The sequence below is a fragment of the Strix aluco genome, chromosome 16 (assembly GCF_031877795.1).
Source record: "Strix aluco isolate bStrAlu1 chromosome 16, bStrAlu1.hap1, whole genome shotgun sequence".
NCBI lineage: Eukaryota > Metazoa > Chordata > Aves > Strigiformes > Strigidae > Strix > Strix aluco.
Genome location: NC_133946.1, coordinates 4,794,655 through 4,817,427, shown reverse-complemented (window position 1 = coordinate 4,817,427; position 22,773 = coordinate 4,794,655). Strand labels below are relative to the sequence as shown.

The following is a 22,773-nucleotide window of genomic DNA, read 5'->3' as shown; positions in this document are numbered from 1 at the left end:
CAAAGCTTCAATTCACTTGCAATGGACTTTCACTTTATTATTATTCTTCAGTTTATAGTAGTGTCTCATTTCTGTAAGTAGTACACATGTAGAAGAAAAAATGAGATTCGGGCAAATAAGATGTAAGGTAGGAAAAAGGAAATATGGTTAATTCATTTACTGTGAGGGTCAGAGATAAAGAATACAGGCTTGATCATCCCAGTTCAGGGCAACTATTCCCATTGTTTGGATGGAGACATGGATCATTTTGGGGTTTCAGATACAGATTTTCAAGCACTTGGTACCAACAATCAGTGCCAGATCTTCCAAATAAACATACTAAGTGCTGAGCTCCCTTAAAAGTATGGTCCCATACTGTGGTGTCTTCACATAAGTTTGGTTCTTTTACGAAGTCTGTCCCACTGTGATTTGCCAAAAATCACATGTAGGTTTGCATCAAAGCTAACTTTTACTGTCTCCATCACAAGCCTGATTTCCTAGTCTTACACCAAATCATTAATTTTGGTGTTTATTCCTAACAATCATTTAGAAAAGGTTGGTTTTTTTGTTTGGTTTTTTTTTTTTTAATAAAGGTGGTAAAATGTATGTGGAAATCTATAGGTCCATCTTCCAGTTTTGGTCCTTCCAACATCTGCTCCGAGGAACACAGAATTGAATGCCATGTATTTCTCAAGAATAAAAGTTCTCCTAAATACATGTGGCTTTGCTAGTTTAAAACTCATCTTTCAACTTTCAAAACTGTTTGGGTTTGTGTTTTTTTTTAAAAACTAAGTTTCAAAGTAAAGCTGTAAGTATTTACAACAAGATTAACTTTCCCCTAAATAAGACTTATGGGGAACCAGTCAAAACTCTGTGCTTTTCAATATTTACAGCACAGAAACAGGAATTACACAAGATATGTAAATAAACATCATCTTTGCAAAATTAGTTAATTCTGGATAGAAAACCAAAAAGCTACAAAACCCCTGAAAAAAACAAGCAGACATCTTCATAGACACCTCATATCTGAACAAAATACAGACCATACCATACATATTCATAACTCTCTGCGGTGCTGCATTAGATTAAAAGCTGGGGGAGATGCAATAAATGCTCCGACAGTTTACGCTTCACTCCGTTCCCTCTTCCCTCCCCTTCCCCATCTCTGTTACATGCTGCTCTGCAATTCATTTTTATTTAAAAACTCGACGTGGCAGGTACCTACAATTTCTGCTCTCTGTGACTCCTGGGCACAAGGTAAAATTGCTATTTTCTCCTCTCTCAGGAAACATAAAAGATACCACCGGCATGAAATTTGATACACTTGTCATAACTATCAATCCCCCAAAACAAGCTAGATGTGATAAAATTCTCAGAGAAGTAGGATGGAGAAGTTAAATTCAGGTTTCTGCCAAGTTATCAACATTTGCCAGTTTTAGCAGAGAAAACTTCTCATCTTACTGGATGAATGTCCAAGTTTTACACTTTCTCCCATTTATTTTGATAGACTTGAAAAGCAGCACATTTTGCTGATACTATGTTCAATTAAGTCTGGAACATTTTTGCTTGAAGTCAGTGGATTTTTATCTTGACACCTTGAAAAAGAGGGCTTACTTTGAAGACACACAGGACATGAAAAGACAAACCAATGGTGGCATCAGTGATTATTAAAAAAATACAAATGTAACACTATACATGTTATATAAGCACCTGAAATCAGTAGAGAAAACCAAACAGTATTTACTGCAGTTGGTGTAAAGACAGCCGCTGATTTTAGTAAGAGTAAGGGGAGGCCTTGCTTGGTCCATTCTTGAGAGCCAGAAGGCACCGGGGAGCCAGGGGGCCCTGGGAGCAAACAGCCTCTCCCCAGTGCTGCCAGGAAGCTCAGGGCACAGCCCCACCACTGAAACCTAAGGACCAACACCAGGACTGAGGAATAAGGCAAAACAGACCCTGGAGGAGAAACCCCACGGGGACCAAAGCTCGTCAACATCTACCTATAAGCTCTAGCTCCAACGGTACTGCACACCCACAGTCCACGAGCCAGAGAGTAACCAGCGCTGGCTGGGGATGTCACGGCTGCAGACTCGGGTCCCCCATCCAGCAATGCGACGAGATGTGCTTCACATCTGTACATACTTTAATATTTACCACAGGATGGGCACCCAGGTCTGACCAGGCTCCCCACCTAGTTCCCTAACTTTATAATCAGTCACATTTTGTTTTCCTTTTCCGGAGCTGGCTCAGGAGCTAGTGAGGAGCAACACCACTCATCAAAATGCAAACACATCAAAAGCCAGGCCCAAGCAAAGGGGAGCAGCAAGAGGAAGTCTCATCCACTTCTTTCCTCCTCCCAGAGGAAAGACTATATAGCACTAATCACAGTAATAAATTACCTGCAATCAGATTAGCTATTTATTCATTGCATTCAGGTTTTCCCTTCCTGAAAAGCCCTGTGGCAATGCATAACATTCATACTCTGATATAATTTCCGAAATATTCTGGCGTGTTTTCTTTTGGCAGTCCTGCCCTTTGTCTATAATCTGCTGACCTTCTGTGTTTAATATGGAAGCATAAACAGTCAGACACAGGATCTCCTACTCCATGGTATTTTAGTTTCATCTTGGCCGGATTAATCTCTGCATACCTACATCTGTGCTGTCTGTACAGAGAGAGACGCTGTAGCACAATACACAGGTTGAAAGGCATTTCCTCATTTTCCTTCACTAAATTTTTGTTAGCTACATTTGGTCTTTATTAGTCTAATTTCCTAACTATAAAATTTTCCATCATGCATCTGTAATATTATTCATTCTAATTTATACTGTGCGTCTGGAAAACAGATAGAAGAATCACTTTCCAAACTAGGAAAAGAGTTTGATGTGTTTGCTGGGATGAGAACTTCAGAAACCCCAATTATCAACTCCTAGGGTAATAACTGAGTTTAAATTAAAAATACTTAAATGTTTAAAAGACGAGATCAAAATCCTAAAATTACAGCTACTAAAAATGATTAGGGCACCAAGTCTGTGTAGTCGTCACTTATACTGGAGTATCTGAAATCTTATATGTTTATGTCTATATACACACACAGGGGGTGCGTGTGTATCGTCAATATGTATTTGCATTCTTTTGGCCAAGATGTTTTTCAACATCTGCCCTCAACAGTAGTGTAGCAAGGGCATAATGTAATAATTGATTAAGAAATTATTGCAATTAGACAAGTTGTTCTCTTCTGGAAGACAAAAGGTCAGCATCACTCTTGCTCAGATAAAAGCAAAGGTAGTTAACTGTGAATAACTTGTAAAAACAAAACTGTGTATAGTAAATACATTAATCTGGGAGTCTCAGAAGATTTCTGTGATTTCTCATTTAACAAGCCAACCCTCAAGCTACAGTCTCACGTGCCTTTGTCCCCCAAGTACTCATCCTCACTCTGCTACCATGTCTCTTTGCCAACACACAGATTTGGTGGCCACGGAGCACAGTGGATCAGGAAACTGATCCAGCTGAAAACTGATGTAGCAAAAAAGGAATGAGGCTCTGTATATGCTGGTAAGGCAGGACATCTTTTGCTGTCTGCAACTACTTACATCACTTTAAAGTGTTAGCTGAATAACAACGTGACTTTAAATACACCTATTACATGCCACAAGGGGGGAAGCTGGGAGGGGTGGGGGGTGGTTGGCTTTTTTTAACCTATGTAAGTAGGTGTTCCAGTGGTTTTTTAAGTACACTTAAGTACTGGATCCTAGGAATTCTTAATCTGTTGAACAACCGTTCCTGTTTTAACGGCATGCTTCATACAAGTACAATTTAGTCACACAACCCAAGTTCTGTAGAGCTGTCAGACATGAAAAAGAGTCTGACTGGCAATGAATGTTAACTGCCGAGTCCCTATAAAAATAGAAAATCACATTATTTTTTGACTACTGTTACCTACAAAACCCACAGTGAAGTAAGGGAATAGGAAATAATGCGATACTAGCTGTCTGTAGAGTGGTAGAAACCTGCATTTACACACAAATGTTATGCAAGTGCTTCTGATGTGAAGCCCCGAACATGCATAAGCATGCATTAACTATTCAAACCACACAACACTTCCACAAAATGTGAAGTGTTTTCATGCCCATTTCAAAGCCTCATAGACCCTTTAGCCATGTGTTGAGGAACGGGCTGAGAAACCTTTAAGTACAAATCGCAGTCCCTTCAAAAATAGGGAAAATCTGTACAAGTGAGGTGCCTGTGCCAGTAAATCATCTCCAATTTATGGTACATCATATATGTTTCAAAAGTGCAAACCTGGTCATGAAGCATTCATCTACAATCAACCAGATACATGCCCGGAGATAAACACTGAAGGAGCAAATTCTGTGTCATTCCTATGGACTTCCAGCCCCCACAGCAGCACAGGTTGCTATCAGTTGCCTGGCCACAGATCCCCAAGCAGCCCACTGATGGGCACCCAGCAAGGGCAACCAGCAAAACCTGCTACTGGCCAGCAGCTCTGCAGCTCTTCATAGAGGTTTCTCACAGAAAGCCCACTGCATCTCAGGGCCATGGGTACTCTCTCTCTTCCCAGAATTTACAGCACAATCCCCCCACAGACAAGCCCCTTTCAGCTTTTTAAAAGAAAGACAGAGTATCTCAAAGGCTCTTATTTCTCCTTCAGCAGCAATACATGAGTTAGACTGTGTAAGTATAGTTACATAGTCTCAAGTTATCAAACGATAAGTTGGACTTTTCTCACCAACAACCGACTGCAGGTACTGAGATCCAAAACTGGGTAGGAAAAACATCTTTTCTAGGATGAGACTGACCAACTGACTGTGAAAATATTCTGTTTTAATCAAATAGCCTTCACAAAAAGTCGTCAATGGAATAGCTAAAGCTGATGGCAACCAACATACCGGCTGAAAACGTAACCCACTAATTTCTACGCAGTTACCTCTCTGTGTCTGTAGAAATCTACAGAATGAAACAATTAAAAAACAAAAAAGCAGGCAAATAAAAGACACGAACATGCACAAAACCAGAACATGCTTCTAAAGAAGTACAAAGAACTGAAGTACAAGATCTCTCAAAATCTTCTTGATGAAAAGTTCCACCAGCTCTTTAGACTATCATTGGTCCACGTGCCTCTTTTTTTTTGCCCCCTCCAGAAGAAGATTTTGGAGAAGGAAAAATAAAGGCAAAACACACATGGGCAACACAAGAGGAGTAGATGAATGAAAGTTTAACTGTTTTGCCTTTACGCAAAGAAAACATTAGACCACAGCACAGGGAGAAGCAAAGGCTGAGACCCCTGAATTCCTGTGATGAATCTAAAGCTTGTACATTAAAGCTCCCCTTTGTTGAAAACGCTGTTAGACACAACAAAACAGAAATGTTAGGTAAGTGCAAGCTCTGCCTCTGACCTTTCACTCTGTAACCGTCAGGCTTCATTAATTTTCACAAGGCCTGACAGCTCTAGCGTTAATACTCACACTTGCGGATCGAGCCACACAGCAGGTTCAGACTGCTACCTTCTCCTCTGAAACTCATGCATTACGATTTCTTCCATGCTGGCAATGGAAAACCAAGTCTAAGAAACATTAAACACAAAAAACTACGTTACAATAATGCCAAGGTTGAGTCATAAACCCATGAAAGCAAGGAAGTATTGAGTGACTCTTGCCTCAGCACCTATAACTCAGCTATGTAGGGCCAAGGTATTGCAGCAAATACGGTCGGTCCTCTCCGAGCGACCGCAGATACAGGTGCTACTTAACCCATACGGGCACTTAGGAGAAGGCCAATACTGCAGAATCAGCAGTACCTAACACCAAATGCTTCCATTTGTTCTCTCCCAGGTAGGTAAATGTAGTGAATTTTGCACAACACTGGGCCGTAACATCACCAAGTGCAGTATGAACCCTGCAACGGGGCCACACACACTGCAGAACCTAGTTAACTAGGGGTCTGATTTAATGATGCTCTGCATTGGTAACAATTCCTTGCTTTTATGTATTTATGTCTCAACCATAACATTATTCTAATGTAACTGTTTGTGATTAATATCCTTCTCCTCTCTGTTAAAAGAAAAAATGTAGCACAACATAAGCAACAATCTTTTGTTCTACTTCAGTGTTCCACCGCTTCCTTAGCATTACTCTGACATAGCTTGTGTTGGCTTTTGATCTCAAAGTTGTTTTGGATTTCACTGGGTTACTGTTATTGAAACATTTTTTTCTTGAAATGTGGAAAGATTCACTAAAGTTTTAGCAATTAATACATGACATTTATTTGTTTTGAAACAGACAGAATCCGAAGTTTTTGTTTAGTCTAACCTCAAAAACAAAAAAGCCTCCAGATTTTGCAGCTCACAGCATTGCCAACCTTAGGTGTAAAAAGTCCCCCAAATTGACATTAAAATTATGAAAGCTGAAACAGAAGCAGCACAGATTGCTTGCTAGTCCTTGGAAAGGCTTTCTTTTCAGGCTTGTAATTATGTAACCTAAAAGATGGAGTTTTCAGGAAGGAAAGAAAAAGGAAAAAAACAACCCATCTAATTTAAAATCAAAAAAGCTGACAGCTATGAAGTTTCCCTTTAAATTTAGTGAATCCTGAAAACAACACCCTCCCTGGAAATCGCAATAGCCTTATTTTTCCCTTGTGTTTTTAAAAATGCTTCTTGCAGAAACGGTAGTTCCTGCCACTCTTCTCTTTCCCATTGCAAAGCAACACATAAAGGACTGCCGTGACTGCACTGGTGCTATGTGCACACTTTCAAAGAGATCCTTTAAGCGAAATAGCATTCACTTGGGAAAATATATAAGGTTTTCAGGCAAGAACATTTTTTGGTCTGTCAGTGAAGTGTGTTCCTCTAAATAGAATTACCTTTTATTTACACTTATAATGAGATTTGCATCTAACCCCCTTTAGTTTAAGGTCTATAGTGCATGCATACTGCAAATATACAGAACTACGCTATATTTTGTCCAACAGAATTTTACATTTTCTCTTATGATCAAGATCTTAATGAACCGGGTCTGACAAGTTTTAGATCAATTCCAGCTCGGTGTGGTTTCAAATGGCTCAGATCTTGAATTCTGAAAACCAAGGCTGAGAATGGGAACATAAACCCTGCCTTCACAGTGCCAGTGGGGCTAAGTAGAAATGTTCTCCTTGAACCTGATTAAGACCAAATTGAAAAGAACATTTTTGGTTACTATTACATTAGGCTAAAATATAGAAATGAACCCTAATAACATCTAAATCTAATAAGAAAAAGCTATCTCTATTTCAAAATTTTCAAAACATTCTCTATAAATGCATCACAGATCAATTTACATGGTACTTTTGCCAATAAGCAAAACGAAATCACAGGTTCCAATTGGCTTAACTTATATTGGAAAGTGCGAAAGCAAATGCTAGAAAATGCAATTACTGCAAACAAACTCCATTTTCTCCACTCAGGAGGGAATTTCAGGGAACATTTTATTGCCCTCAAATAATATTTCTAAAGGCATCAATACACAATTCTATTTTCTTTTCTGAGTCTCCACACTATGTAACCTAATCCCCTATAAAGAAACTCACCAGTTTTTGAAATAATATATTGGTTGTTGATATTACCTTGTGCACGCACATATTGTATCAATTTAAATTATTTTTCTCCATGAATCTTAAGAGTATAAAAGCCAACACTCACTGTCTGACACAAACAGATCTGGACCTACTTCCCATAACATACCCTTCGTCTCTGTAATTTACAATTCCAATTAAGTCTTTTTTTTCCTAAAATAAATGAATAAAAGCCATCAAAAAGGAGGTCATCTTGAGAAACAATTATACAGAAAGTAATTAAGCTAATCATAATTATCACAGACAATGTCTTGGCATTTTCATGTACATATATTTTCACACTGCAACAGGCCAGCGAATGCTAAGGACAAGATTTTCCAGACAAAGTAAAAATCTTTATTTAAAAGAGAAACAAGTCTGGATATCAATTCTTCACTACTTACTGAAAGAAAACTTACTTAAGGAAATGTGAATTATGAATAAAGGACCCAGACCTGGATTCTGCTCCAGATTTTTCTGCCTTATTGACACTGACCTTCATGTGAGCAGCAGAACTTCCTTTTCTGTCCAAAGGACTGAAAAACACACCTTTATCTACATATCTACCTACCTATCTTAAGATAAAACAAATAAATAAATCAATCAGGGAACACACATAATCACCAAAAACATTATTCTGTTTCTCTCCTGTCTAAACTTGTTCCCACTATTTGTTTTCTCATTTTTAAATGAAAGTCTTTGAGGCTTAAAAACACAAAACAGTAGGTACACGCCTCCCTCTATCTCACAGCCTGGTAAAGCCTAGTCAGTATTTCTGAAAAAATCCCTCCAAATGCCTCCTTTTTTCTGTAACCCAGGAAGGTGGTCAGAGCATTTCTTATGAGAAGAAAAACCCCAAGTACATAAATAAGAAACTTCTGATAACTATTTTAGTTTTATTTCTATAATACAGTATATTTTATATAACTTCTCAATTTTTATACATGGAACTGAAATACTTCCTTTCAAAACTGTAATTTCTGAGTACATTGTTGGTAAACTGCAAAACGTACTGGGGCTCAGACTTAAATGACTACCAATACTAATGTGAGGTGGATAAATTCCCATAATGATAAGGGAAAAAATAATAAGCAGGGACAGCAAGAATAATCACAAGGGAAATAAACTGAAAGAAGAAATAAGATAAAATATTTTTTAAATATCCCAAAGATTTTAAAAGCATGGACTGCTGTCTAAAAGCAGAACAGCTTTTCAGTAACTCTAAGAACGTAACATTCTCCAGTGTGCTAAAGCAATTAGCTGATTTTGAAATTTTACCCTGTGATCATATTTTGTGCTTTTACTTGTAAACATTTAAGTATAAGAAGCAAGTTTGATATTCAAAGGTGTTTTAAAACATTTTCGGATGGCGATGCTGATGTTTGTTGGGAATTGTTTCTTCCTCCATTTGACAGCACTGTGTATTTCAGAACTACCTCCATGGTCCTCTCCTGACATTTTTACAGAAGATAAAAACCAAAGAGAAAGTACACAGAGAAAGCAAACAGAAATTACAGTCAACTAGAAATATTCAGACAGGTCTTTATGAACCTCCACTATTATTTTCTGAATCCCACATTTAAATTTATTATTCTAAATAAACCTAAACATTCCATTGTAGTCTTTCAGGATGAACTTGGATACCAGGAATCTCCTGAGCCCTGTAAGGAAATTCCTTTTAATAACCCAGCCCGCAGAGAGGTTTCTTAGCTACTAAAGGAGACAACCAAATCACTCCAGCTGTATCATGTTATTACAAGGAACCAAATTCCTCTTATGCAGGTTCTTTTTTTCTAGCCATCTAGAATTGCCTGAGCAGAATGGCACATAGCCTCAGATACCTTCCTTGTAAGTTCAAGCACATACAGTAACCCCAAACACTTAAAAAAAAAAGAGAGAAAAGGAAATTTTAAGCCTGATAAAAGTCTAGATAACTATGGAAATTGGTGCCAGTGATTTCAGAATTCTAAATCTCACCCCCACTACTATTCCTTGCCACCTCTTCTCCCGGCTTTGAAGAATTTCAATTACCAAATTACTTATGTTACAGCATCCCAGGACCTCACCACAAACAGTTCAGACTGAAATCCAAGGCACCACTATTTGAATTTCAGTGGACAAACCTCTGTGCTGAAATACCTAATCGTCCTTCCAAAGAGGGAAGGACAAAACAGATGATGAAAAATAGTATACGTAATGTAAACCCCATTCTGCAATACAGAGTCTGTGTGCTTTAAATGTGACAGAATTCAGGTGAAACTCTTTTATCTTTCCTATCCTTGTTACTACAAGTACATAGGCCCTCTGCTGTGGCCATCTGTACTCCTTAATAAGGATAATAGTAAGCACCTAACCTAGTAAGGTAGTGAAATGTTTTTAAATCAAGTTAAATGATATGTGAGATTTATGGTACTTGTATCTGTGCATTTGCATTTACAGTAACATTTTCACAAGGTGCTGCAAAATCTGTACGATACAGCATCTGTACTTTGTTTTTGTGTACAGAAGTACACCAAGGATTTTGGTACATGAATAAATATTTATCCGTAATTAAACTGTATCATTAACTGTTGGGGCATGCAGCATTTGCAATTTTTCATCTAGTGTGCTTTCTGCAGAATAGGGTCTCCCTTGACTTACCCATTTTAGCCATCATTTATAGGCTTTAAAAAAAAAAAAAAAGGAATGACAAAACTACTGCTGTAAAAAGGCATGATATGCAGACCTTAAGTTTTGCTGAATAAAGTGACAACTATAGTTAATCAGAGCTGGTCATTAAGACAAAGCACAAGACAACAGCTATTTCAGTCACTTACACAAAGGTAACAATTTATTTCTTATTTATACTCCTTTCTGCTAAGGTTTTGCCCTTTCACCTCAAAGGCAAGCATCATTGTTTTTACAGCTGGCTTCACGGAAGCATTTGTTTATGAATGGCTATATTGCTTCCACTATAACTGTACACACATCCTCTCCAGTAACTCACTCAAATGCCAGGACCTATGTTAACATACATAGCCAGAGCTGTCAGTCACCAGAGCAGCAGCTCTTCCTTCCCTCTGTCCCCAGGGCAGCCGGGTGACTGCCCCAGCAGGGCATCCCCTCAGCCAGCCTCGCTCAGGCAATCCCTCCCCGCCTTTCACACTCCAACTAATGGCACAGGATTATAATTTACAACCAGGAGACTGCAAATGGCAAATGGCTTTCCCTACAGTGCTAGTCTGGGAATTACTTTGCATGGGGGTTTATGAGGGGACGTTAGTCCAGGACCTTTACACTCAGGCCCACAGGTATTGCCACAGCTACGTTATTTTACTCGCAGCGACCACCAAAACTTGCAGCAAAGACAGAGGAGAGCAGAAGGAATGAACTCCTTCCCTACGACACTCAGGAGACATCCACACAAAAATGCAGGAAACCTCACGGCTGCCTTGCAGTTTTTCTGCTCATCTCAGTAGTGAACGCAAATGCCAAATGCTGCTCAGGGACTGGGAAGCCTTGAGAGTAATGTATGGGGGAGGGCAGTTCAGGTAAAAGTAAGGAAATGTTGGTAACTTTTTGTCATTTGCAGCTGTTTTAAACCCTGTTTCTGTGGCTGTTCACATGAAAAAAAAAATAATGGCAACATTCAGGAGGAAAAAAGCTATTGCACTCTGATACCCAGCCCGGCCTGTAATACTAAATATTCTGGTTCATTAGAAAAGGTGTACACAATTCTGTCGTCTTCAAGGTTCACTTATCAACAGTTACAGGAAATTCAAAGTACAGAGTGTTCCTGAGCTCTCATTTCTTAATTTTATTAACTTGGGAAGAAATTAAGCTCTGGAAAAAGCAGGTCAATATCCACTAGTTTACATCCCTGTGCTCTCATTTGAGTCATTTCTTTCAAGCCACGGTCCCTCCCTTAGTTTGACATTATTTTGCTGTCTTCTGTGTTGGCTTTGCATCTTCTTGCCTCTCTCCTTACATCGCTGTCCCCTGTTGTGCTGCTTTGTTCCTTCTCTGCTAAATGTACCATCAATAGTAAGTAAGGGTTTGGTAACCGTCACCTCACAGCTGGGGTGCAGGATGAGAAAAGGGAGACCAGAGCAGCTCAGTGAAGTGAGGCACTGAACTGACCTGAGCCTCGAAGCGATCTCAAGTCCTGAGAAACTCAGCTCCCAAAGCTGCAGAAGGGCCACCATGAACCAGCCCGCGCATGAGCCAAACGCTGAGACCAGCCCAGCGCCACGGGATGTGGCAGCACAGTGAATCCCCCCAGCCTTGCACCAGGGTTCTCTGAGGGAAAATGCTGCCTGTGGGTTTTGTAACCACCCCACAGAGCAAGCACCGTTATTCACACTGCCATGCTCAGGATGACAAAGCAGGACAAAGAAAACGCAAATTCCTTTAGCTCTGGGAGAAGGGGTTCTCTTCTCCTTTTTCTTCCCACCAGTGGTACCAGAGAGCCCATCAACATAACACCCTCTCTCTGAAATCAATATACTCCCTAAATACAGTCAATAAAGATTTCAAGCTCTTCTAACAGGCGCGACAGGGGTGGATGGGAGAGGTGGAGTTGCACAGGTCTTTCTTTGGCAGCCCTTTTGTGCCAAGACACATCGCTCCGATACATACAATGCACACGAGCTCAGATACTCAGCTTCAGCCCACTGCAATAAGAGGGTTAATTAACAAGCTACACAGGCTGGTTATAGCCAGGAAGAAGCAACAATCTATTTTTCTTTAACAAAAAAAGAAGTCAGTAATTCTTGGAACATGTATTAACCCCCTAGTATAGGCAATTACTGTAAGATAAAAGGTCTGCCAGTCTTGCATTAACATAAATTGCTGTATGTTGCTTTTCTACAGCATAGTAATGTCCACACCAGTGTGAATAAATGCTAACATTTGAGTTTTAAGCTTGATTCGACCCCCCCAATCTAACATTTTTAACAGATCTTCACTCTCAGTGGTTGTTTGGTCGCAAAGAAATAATCATTTTATACAAAAGCCAAAAAAATGGAGGATGGTATTTCACTGAGATACCATTTTGTAGCTCAGTTTAAGGTAACCTCACACATTTCCTAACATGCAGAACTGAAAAGAGGAAGGGGGGTGGGAAGCACAAAACCCAAAGATCATTCCTGCTGTCTGCTAGGTTCTGTAGTCGCATACAACATTAAAAAAAAAAAAAAAAAAGGCTTTGTAATAGACAGGACACTGCCAACCAGCTTTAAATTGAATTACACAGCCTGCTAATCTTTATGATGAAATAAAATTTCTTTGAACACTACACATTATACTAAAATCTACAGTGCTTTCTCCCCCCAGCCCCAACCTCTCCCTGCTCAAAGCAACTCCTCCACCCTGAAATCATTGTTCTTTCTAGGCAGGAATGTGACACTCTAACAAGAAAGACTTCTTATTTTAATTAGATACTGTTAATATGGTGTGCACGATGTGAATTTAGGAGAGAGGTATTTTTGCACTTTGTATTTTTGATGCAACATTAAATTTGTAAGTGACAAAATAAATTGATGGTGTACAAAGAATATATACTTTGACTGCTTTCCATTGAAATCATTCTCATATTATGGTATGTGGCTGCAGCAGCAATGCTGGAGGAAGAATCTGATGACAACATCTATAAAACTTTCTATTTGGGTGGCATTACTTGTTTCATGCCTGGTCAATACAACAACCATAAATCTCTGTTCTGTTTTAAAGTGGATTTGTGGGAAAGAGGGAATTGAAAGGAAGAATTATTTTCGTTATTTTATAAATTTGTTTTGGTTATGGTTTGTTATTTGAAACCTGATCATCCCCCTCTTTTAAGACAACAGCAGACCAGGGAAGCAGGTCCAAGAAATGACTGAGCAATTACTGTGATTGAAAGTCCTGTCCAAAAATTGTGCAATACTTTCCAGTGCTCACTGGGTCCTTTCTTTCAATGAAAATTACCAAATGAATATGTTAGGTTTAAGCATATAAAGAGCCACTCAATTCAGAACATTATTCTCTTTGAAAGCACATTTCACCTGAGCCAAGTTTTCTAATGGCTGTCAAATACCACCTCAACATTTGGTTTGACTGATCATGGCAGGTAGTACACAACTTGTACAGAGTTTTACACTGTATCTCTACTAAATTAGCGACTACAGTTTAAAAAAAACCCTCTACGTTTCTCTGTATGCTATTAACAGATAGTAAACATAGTTTCTTGTGAATTTCTTTATGAAAAGTTGCCAGAAAATAAACAAGAAACAACTGATCAGATATGAATAAACTTACACTGCTCCTCATTCACAAATTCCACTTTAGTCAGTGGAAAGTTTACTACTTCTATACTATTTCTTCTATTTTCTCTTCTAAGTTACACTTCTAGGGTTCTGTTTTCCACAAAGCATCTAGTATCTGACTCAGAGCAGAGGATAAATATGAAGAAGCAACTGTAATAACCATAGCACAAAAACAGAATTTTGCATATTTACTTTTCACTTTTGTTTTCACATTTCACTGTAGATTGCTACATCAGGAAAATATTATTCAGCTTATTACCAAAAATTGACATGGCTGTATTTTCCCACTATTTTCTAAATACAATAAAATGTAACACTCGAATTATTTTTGTATTCCTCTGAGAAGAAAAAAATTAAAATTACTGTTAATATATCTATAAAAGGTGTATGCAAATAAAAGCTGAACACTGATGATTTAGTCAAACCATACAGGAATTTAAAACTAAGTACAAATGAGAATTTAACCGTGACATTAAACACAGTTCAAGTTAGAACAAAAGCAAAGGAAATATTCTTAAGTAGCGATGCTGCAAAAAAACCAAAATAAACCTGGAGGAAGCTGTTAAAAACTTCACCATAAAGACATAATGAGATACATAACCCAGAGAACTAAATAAATCAAAAAACTCACCAAACAAAAAAACTTGAAGATTCTAGATTTCATCTCATGAATCTAAGGGGGTTTTTTAATTAAATTGCATAAACATGTTCCAAACTCGTAATATTCAACATCTATTATTAGCAACTGGAATTAATAAGCAAGTAGACCCAATAAAACTGTCTGTACAGGCTTGCCAGCGCACCTTTAAGTCTCCATTTCTCTCCAGTTCAGACCATCTCTGAAACAGGCAGCCATGCTGCAAATCACATGAAACTCCTAACGGTATCAGAGGGACAGCAGAACACCAAGAGTCAACTGTCCTCACCAGCCAGCTCAATCTCTTATTAAAACACGTGTATCCCATTCCAGTGTCTGAAGCCTAAAGACGCTCCTCATCAGAGCCACTCACAGACGACATAGCTGTTTTCAAAATTAGACTAATAGATTTTCTGGGGAGTTGCTTCCCTCTCTCCCAGAACAGCTGTGCAAAACTCATACACACTTACAGGATTAAAGCTACCTCAGCATTTTCTTTCACTTGCAATGAATGCAATTTTTTTTCAAATGCTAAGAGTTTTGTTCATTAAAATGGTATTTTATGTTTAGTCAATTACTCATTCTATCTATAACAAGTAGAGCAATATAGGGTTCAAAATTTGCTCCAGATGGTAAAAACACAAATCAGAAATAAATCAATTTATAAAAATAGGAAGAGATTTGTTTTTATTGCCATAATTTTACTTTAAAATATTCATAAGCTTCCTTCTGGTTCTAAATTAGTTCAGAACACTTTGAGCTAATTTCCCTCTGAATTTGGAGAAATGTAGAGCTTACTAGTTTGTTTTTATAAAAAAGTATCATGTCAGATGCTAAAATAATTCACATCAGAAATACACTTTTACAGACCAAAAGTTCTCAAGAACAAATACTTCATCACAATGAAACTGTTTTCAGTGCACATTAGCAAAAGGAACACACTCACACAAAACCCTAAATGAAATATGCCTGGAGAGGAGATGAGGCCTAGATAAAATGAGGGAGTAACCGAGCCAGACCAGAGAGACTGAGAAAGGATACAAGACGAATGTGAGCCTGAACTTTTAAACAGTAATATGGAAAGAACTTGCTCTTACTAATACACTATTTTGCTACAGTTCGTTTTTTTGAGATTAAATTATACCATCTCCAAGATCAAACACTATTTTGGCAGGTGTCTGGCTTACTATTTTTAATATAATTTCAAGTTTCTACAGTACTAATGCAGAAACCTAAATGTAGACTGGAACCAAGTGCCTTGGTCCATACCTCCAAGAGCAACACCACATTTCCAGTGCTCTTCCCCTTTTGTCATCTATTTCACGTAACAGCCATCAATTCCAAGATACAGCTGCTATTTACAGTAACTAAACATTCACACAAAAATGAATTTTAAAAGAACGGACAATACGTTTCTGAGGACCACATCTATATATGCAGAGTGTAACAAGAAAAACTCTGTGTTAAAATAGTATAAGCATTCTTCTCATCTGAAGTAATGTGATGGAGGAACTACACCACAGAAAACAGCTGAATTTTTATTTTAGATCTACCAACAACATTTATACTAAAGGCAAGCATATATTAAAGGTAAAGAAATATTTGTTCCAGTACAAACCCATATGTATGTGTTTGGCCACTAAACCATTCACAAAGTTCCTCAAGTCATTATCCCACAGAAATTGAAAGAAACATGCATACAAAACAAAAGCAAGACAGGAAAGAAAAAATAGGAAATGGTCAGTTGCTAAATCCCTGAACAACTCAGAAAAAAAATAGCCAAATTTTACTCTCAGCTCCACAAACATTAACCAGCAGTAATTTCACGTGCTGGACTTATATCTACCACTGAAGAATTTTGCCTAGTTTGTCCAGTAATACGCCTTGTATTAGAAATCTTGCATTGAAAAAAACCCTAAAACCTAAAATGAACACAGTAAGAGATAACCACCAGACAAAAAAAGAGCAAAACTCGCTATTTGAGAAAAATTACTAAACCAGATGCAAATTATTCACACAAGTAAGGATATGCACAATCCAGGCCCATACTAATTGAACACAATAAACATATCGCTACTCATTAAAGATCTATCTGCCTGAATTTATCTTTGCTTTCTCTTCAGTTCTTATGAGTTATTCAATCACTTCCCATCTCGCAGGAAAGGAAATACTGCACTATGAAGACAGAGCTATAATTAGATATTCCTGTATTTCATTTCCCATATATGACTGAATGAGAATGGATGGGAAAAATATGAACAGTGATAATAATAGTATGTTGAAACATTCAGTAAGAAATATATTGGGCATACAATAACATCTTAATTCTTCCTCAGCACATAATGTTGTGTTTACTGCAAGGTCAGTTAAGTTACTATAAGAGATTTTTAATGAAAACAATTATAAATTTAAAATAACTGTGTTTAAAGCATTTAACAGTCACTAAGGTCAAGTGATTACAGCAGTTACAAGACCCAAGGGACATGTTCACACCAAAACAAAGTGAATAAATTACCTCAGCCAGTGTATGTAATCACTAAGTGACCACAGAGGCCATTCACTGTATAAGCCCAGACTACTTTCACGCAAAACCAATAATGAAAATTTATCAGCCAAAGGGAAAAAGCATAAGAACTAGTAAAAGTTGCAGGACGGGCTGAGAGCTAGGAGGAACGGGGAGGAGGGCATGGAAAGCATGTTCTGTGATTGGCTGCAGAGACAAGGAAGAATGGATGGACAAGATCCTGAACATTTTGCTGAGGTGAGATACCCGAAGAGTTGCAAAGGGATGCAAGACCCACAAAACATAAAATTGCTCTCAGTCCTGTATAACTCTGGCACATCTAACACCCAGTGAAGCACAAGAAAGGCAGGGGGGTTCAGAATAATCTTTTACCTTTTCCCTTGGCTTTACTGCTAAGAAAATTACGGACAGTTATTGTGTCTTAGTTATCCCACTATATAATCCTAGTGGAGATTAGGCTCTGGTTTTTTTTACCACAGAGTAGGTGAAGTAAGCTGTGGAATGAATCCTAGCTTTGATCTCACTTCTCTCGCTCACGGTACAAATGATACAGATGCCTTGTCTTCATTATTGTTTTACAACATGATTGCCAGTGGAGAAAACCATGCACACAAACATATGAAAACCCCTTTCTAGAAGCACAATGTTGTATTTGATGGGAGTTATCAGTGCATTGCTTTGGAACAAGGTTCCTACCAACTATGATGAAAAAAGATGTCTACCACTATACGGCAGAAGAAAAAGGAACCCTGCTTGTTTCTGCCTGCCACTGGTATGTATTTTTTAAGCTATTACATATCATCTCACAACATTGAAGGTATTAATCTTCACAATATACATAGTATATAGTAAAATGTGATTATTCCCATTTTGCAGATAGGAGCCCGAAATAAGGTGGCAAAAGGGCACTTCAAAACTGACCTCACAGTGTTTTGATTTCAGATGAGGAGAGGACAGCACTGGAGCAAGTTATTCACCAATGTGACAAGATTCCACAGAGGAATCAATCTGCTGCCTCACCTTTTGCCAGAAACCTAATTAACTGGTATTGTCATATCTATGAAAATGCAAGTGGACTCTGTGCATTAAAAAGAAAAAGAAAAAAAACACCCCAAAGAATGAAATAACAAAAGAAGTTTTCTCTGTACCTGAAATACGAAAGCCTGAGGCCAAAGCCAATAGGTCCTCACACAGTCAAAGCTTCCAGTTTCAACGACACTGACTGCCAAAGAATGCAAAATCTGCTTTCTCAGATAAACATCACACTGACTTCTATAAGAACTATATATATGCTAAGAAAGCCCCATGGTAAATTACAGAGACTGGAACAAAACCTATTCAAAGGGTTATAGTTCTTCTGTTGCAAATGTTAAAGCAGGTACTACGTGATAAAACAACATCATCATGAAACACTTGTTAATACAAGGAACGACAAGTGGCTGTCAATACTGTAACATTCCCCATGAAAGGATGAAAACACACTAGCAGCTTACTTGTTTTGGCTTTCTGCAGTACTGAGTGAGCATTTTCAAATGCCAAGCACTAGGCATGGGCTCTGGCTGTATCAAAACAATACTTATGAAGTGACTCAAAGTCCAAAGAGGAACTTTGGTAGCCAGACGCTGCTCTTAGCAGTGTATTCAGGACAGACTTTGGAGGTCTATGCTCTGCAGAAAGCAATTCCTTTTCTGGAGCTGCCTGGCATCTCTAACAACCGAATCTCACTGAACAGCAGTGCTGCCCAGCTACTCTAGGAGGACTGAAGCTCGGTAGGTCCTCACCACCCGCTCCCAGGAAAGCTGTGCAGCCTCCACTGCCCTTACCTGGCTCGCTCCTCCTTCATAACACTAACACTTACAGGTTATCACAAGAACACTCAAAAGTTGAGGAAGGTGATTCCTACTGTGTCTCTTTCCTCAATGTATGTACGTATCTGCCTACTTCTCCTACCGCTTCTTACTTCCCAGTCCTGTGATTACATTCCTAGAAAAAAGATAGTTTTGAGCCCATAAAATCTAGTACTGCTTTCTAGCAATAAGAATTATAGAACTAAATTACAGTAATATGGCAGTATCTGGAAGCCCCAATCCCACATGCACAGTAATAAAAAGAAGGAAAAACGTTCTTTAAAATTTGGTTATGCAAATCAGAGGAGGTCATAAGGAAGATAAAGAAGAGTATGGAGAAAATGCAAAGGAGGGTGAAAAGATGGAGAGAGAATGTGGAAGCTCTTCTATTTAAAAATTCCTTTTGTAAATCCAGATGGTTTTTACTTATCTCTTGAAGGGTCAGCCAAGAAACTCCAATGGAATAAAATGATGCTATTAAAAGCACGTAGAGATGTGGCCACCATACAGCAGGCAAGAGGGAGCGTAGTGATGGAGGTAAAGCCTGATGACAAAGCTATGCTTTCAAAGGTTTTTATACAATGCTGTAAATTCATTCTAACAGTTTCTGAAGATCAGCTGCTCGAGCCACCTTCACCTCTGAATATTTCCACTGCAAGCGGTGACATGGCAGTACACAGCCCGCCTAACAGTAGCATTTATAACAGGAGCATCCTGCACAAGTTCCCCTCCTTTATTTTGGTCTTCCGCTGTTGCAATTTAATTGCCCTCAACTGTAGCAATACACTGTCAAGGCACTGCTATCAAATATAGCAGAATATGGAAGGTGTTCTTCCAAAGAGGCATTGAGTGCTTGCGTTCAAAGTTAAAATGCCAGTACTCTAACTCAAAGGGGCATCATGTGAATACCACCCCCAAAAAATTTTCCTCTTCCAAACAGTATTATTGATTTTACCATCCTGTATTGTGGGAAGAAGGACTTTCATCATTTCCAAATACGTTGTAGTTTTCAGCACTGCTTTAAATTATGGTAAACCCGAAGTACAGCAAACAATAGTTTTGGCTGTGGATATAAAACCCTACAGCATGAACTAATGGGACACTGTTTGCATTCATATGAGGTGCCACCACCCCCACAGCACACACATGAGGCTACACGGTCCTTGCTGTGGAATGACAATCTTTTCCCCTAAGATAATGCAGAAATACAGCGAAGTCTCTACATTTGTCTTAATTAACAGAATCATACTGAGGCTAGAAACAGCACATCACATGAGGACAAGTGAGGTAAGGGAGGGGGGGGGTGGATTTTCAAGTGCTCTAATTCAATTAGGAGGCAGTGACTGACACTTGGACAGGAGAGGTTAATTGGGGTCACCAAAACGCAGTAATTTCTTACCTAACCAGTCATTAAACTTCTTAACCTCTGAGGGCAGTCCCAGTTCGGTGAAATCGCCCGTGTGGAGAAGGATGTCCCCATAAGGCATCTGGATGCCATCTGTTCTGGAGTGTGTATCTGAGACGCAGACAAATCGCGTGTGGCCCGCTGGTTTTGGAGTGTCATATGGGATAGGGTCGACCCTAAAGCAGACACATAAAGATCTCGTAACAGTTACAAGGTTAAAACCCTCACATCTATTATTTCAGATATCAACACAGATCTATCTCTACATAAGCGTGCATGCACACACATCCACATCCATTTACACAGACCACGCTGGAAGAAATTACTCTAACGCAACACTGCCAAAAATCCAGAAAGGACTACAGGGCTTCTTAAATACTTACCTTGTAAGGAAGGAAGATTAAAAAATACACAAGATATGGTCAGTTTCTGATACTAAAGTTAATTTAAACATTGGAAAAAATTGATTTGAAAGACTCTGAATTCAGATACATTTTTTCCATCATCCGCCTTATACATGCACAGGTACACGATCCATTCAATAACAGGTCTCGCAGGTGGGCCAGCAACAGGCTCTCACTTGAGCTGAGCAGCTTAGCATCTGATTTTGTTGAGGGGCATAGGCACTCCTACAGATTCCAGCAGGAATAGTTGTTTACACACAATCAGGTACATTCAGGAGTGCTTTGAGGAAGCCTACAAATTGCAGAACTGAGTCTAATGACAACTTCTTACCCTCACACAAAATCCTGAGCTCATCATCTCAAAATCTAGAAAGTCAGGAACTGATGTGATAGAGCACTAAGCAACCACAGATAAAACATTTTTTTCTGTGTTCAATGATGTTAAAAATCTAGTTCAACTGGTTATTTGCAAGCTACATTTGTTAATTTGATCTTATCAACTATATGTAACCCATCAGAGAAGTTTGGTTTTGAGGTGGTTTGGGTTTTGTTTTTTAAATTTAAGCAGAATGGAGAAAAATAATACGGAAGATAAATAGAGAAGTGCTTTATGCGTAGTTAGTGGTTAGAAGTTTTAATTTGTAGCAGAATAACTTAAAATACAAAAGGCAACCCATTGCCTACTTTGAAATAGCAATTATTTCTCTGCAGAGTTACCATAATTTGATTTGCTCAACTTAACATTTGAATAGCACAGCGTCTGGATTAACACCACAGAAACCCCATCCCAACTCCACAAAACTTCAACCAATTGATGTGCCACTTTGATCCTTGTTAGAGCTTAGCTTCAGCTAGGAAGTTTGAGGTATTTAGGAGTTATGTCAGAATAATAGTTCACTTATGTCTCAAATAGTCAGAGCAGTGAAACCAGACTCTAAGTATTTTAAAGCACCCAAAATAATGATGTTTTAAGACTTATTGGGATGAACTGGCACAACAGAGATTCAAAAATCAGTGCCTGAAAGTGAAAAGAAAATTAAACAGATTTTATTAGTTCTGTTCTCCACTGAATGAAAAGAAAAACAAGTAACTAGCACACATCACTGTGAATCTGTTTTTCTTAAATCCCCATGAGATGCATTATCAGTAATAGAAAATAACGCACAAATCCTAAGAAAATACAGACCTTTGAAGTATTCCTTTATTTACTGAACTGTATTTACTATTTTTAGTAAACTAAATTAGTATTTAGTATTTACTATACACTGAACTGTGTGAAAACTTCCCCCAGTATCTTTAACTTCAGCTTCCTGCGAGGAAGACCAAAAGCATCCTCCAGGCAGCAAGTGAGCTCCCTACACTGGGGAGTTTACAGTGGGTTCAAGAAATCAAACTCCATATGGACATATACTGGTCTCCAATGGAAAAATGTTCACATGAACACACTTACTAACAAGATTTTACTGAGTCTTTTATATTTGGTAGAATGTTGACTAACAGCTAAGATTTTAGATGGGGGGTGGGGGGAAAGATTGTTTGTTAGACTGCATTTTCCTAGGTACCATAATTAAGTATTTCTAATCAAACTGTGTTTACCAGAAACGTACCACATTTGGTTGCCATGGTCCACTGAATTAATTTGCAAAATTCGGGCTCTACAAGATGATGTTTACTTTAATATGGCCTTTACTTTAAAAACAGATTTTACTGCAGGCTGGGCTGGATGAACACTTTTTTGGCTTCGGTATTGCACCTCCTATTCCACCCAAAGCACCAGATGCAATTAGCTGAGCCATACAAGTGGTTACCACTGCAGAATCCACTGCAAAAATCTGACTCTGATAATCAATGGATTCTTCTTTTCTTCAAGGGTCAGAAATTAATAAGGTTATTATTACAGAGGAAAATTCATTTACCCACTGAAATCACACTGGCAAGCTGGGCAGAACTGTAATTATAGGCCATAGCACTTTTTTATTGTGTGTTTTCCTCCCAATTACTGAAGGTAGGCAGAAACTTTTTTAAATAGTGTGCCACACAGTAAACATGGGGGTGTCCGAATCAACATTTCCACACTGCCAAGTATGTTTA

General features: G+C 38.5%; 1 protein-coding gene across 3 annotated transcripts in view; it reads right to left on the bottom strand.

Annotated features, from left to right (window-relative positions):
• MPPED2 (metallophosphoesterase domain containing 2) overlaps positions 1–22,773 on the bottom strand; it is a 107,657-nt gene that overhangs the window by 48,408 nt on the left and 36,476 nt on the right. For all 3 annotated transcript variants that reach the window (XM_074841935.1, XM_074841937.1, XM_074841936.1), the window contains exon 3: positions 20,273–20,454. In XM_074841935.1, coding sequence (XP_074698036.1) covers positions 20,273–20,454 — 182 coding nt within the window. The remainder of the gene's footprint in view (positions 1–20,272; positions 20,455–22,773) is intronic.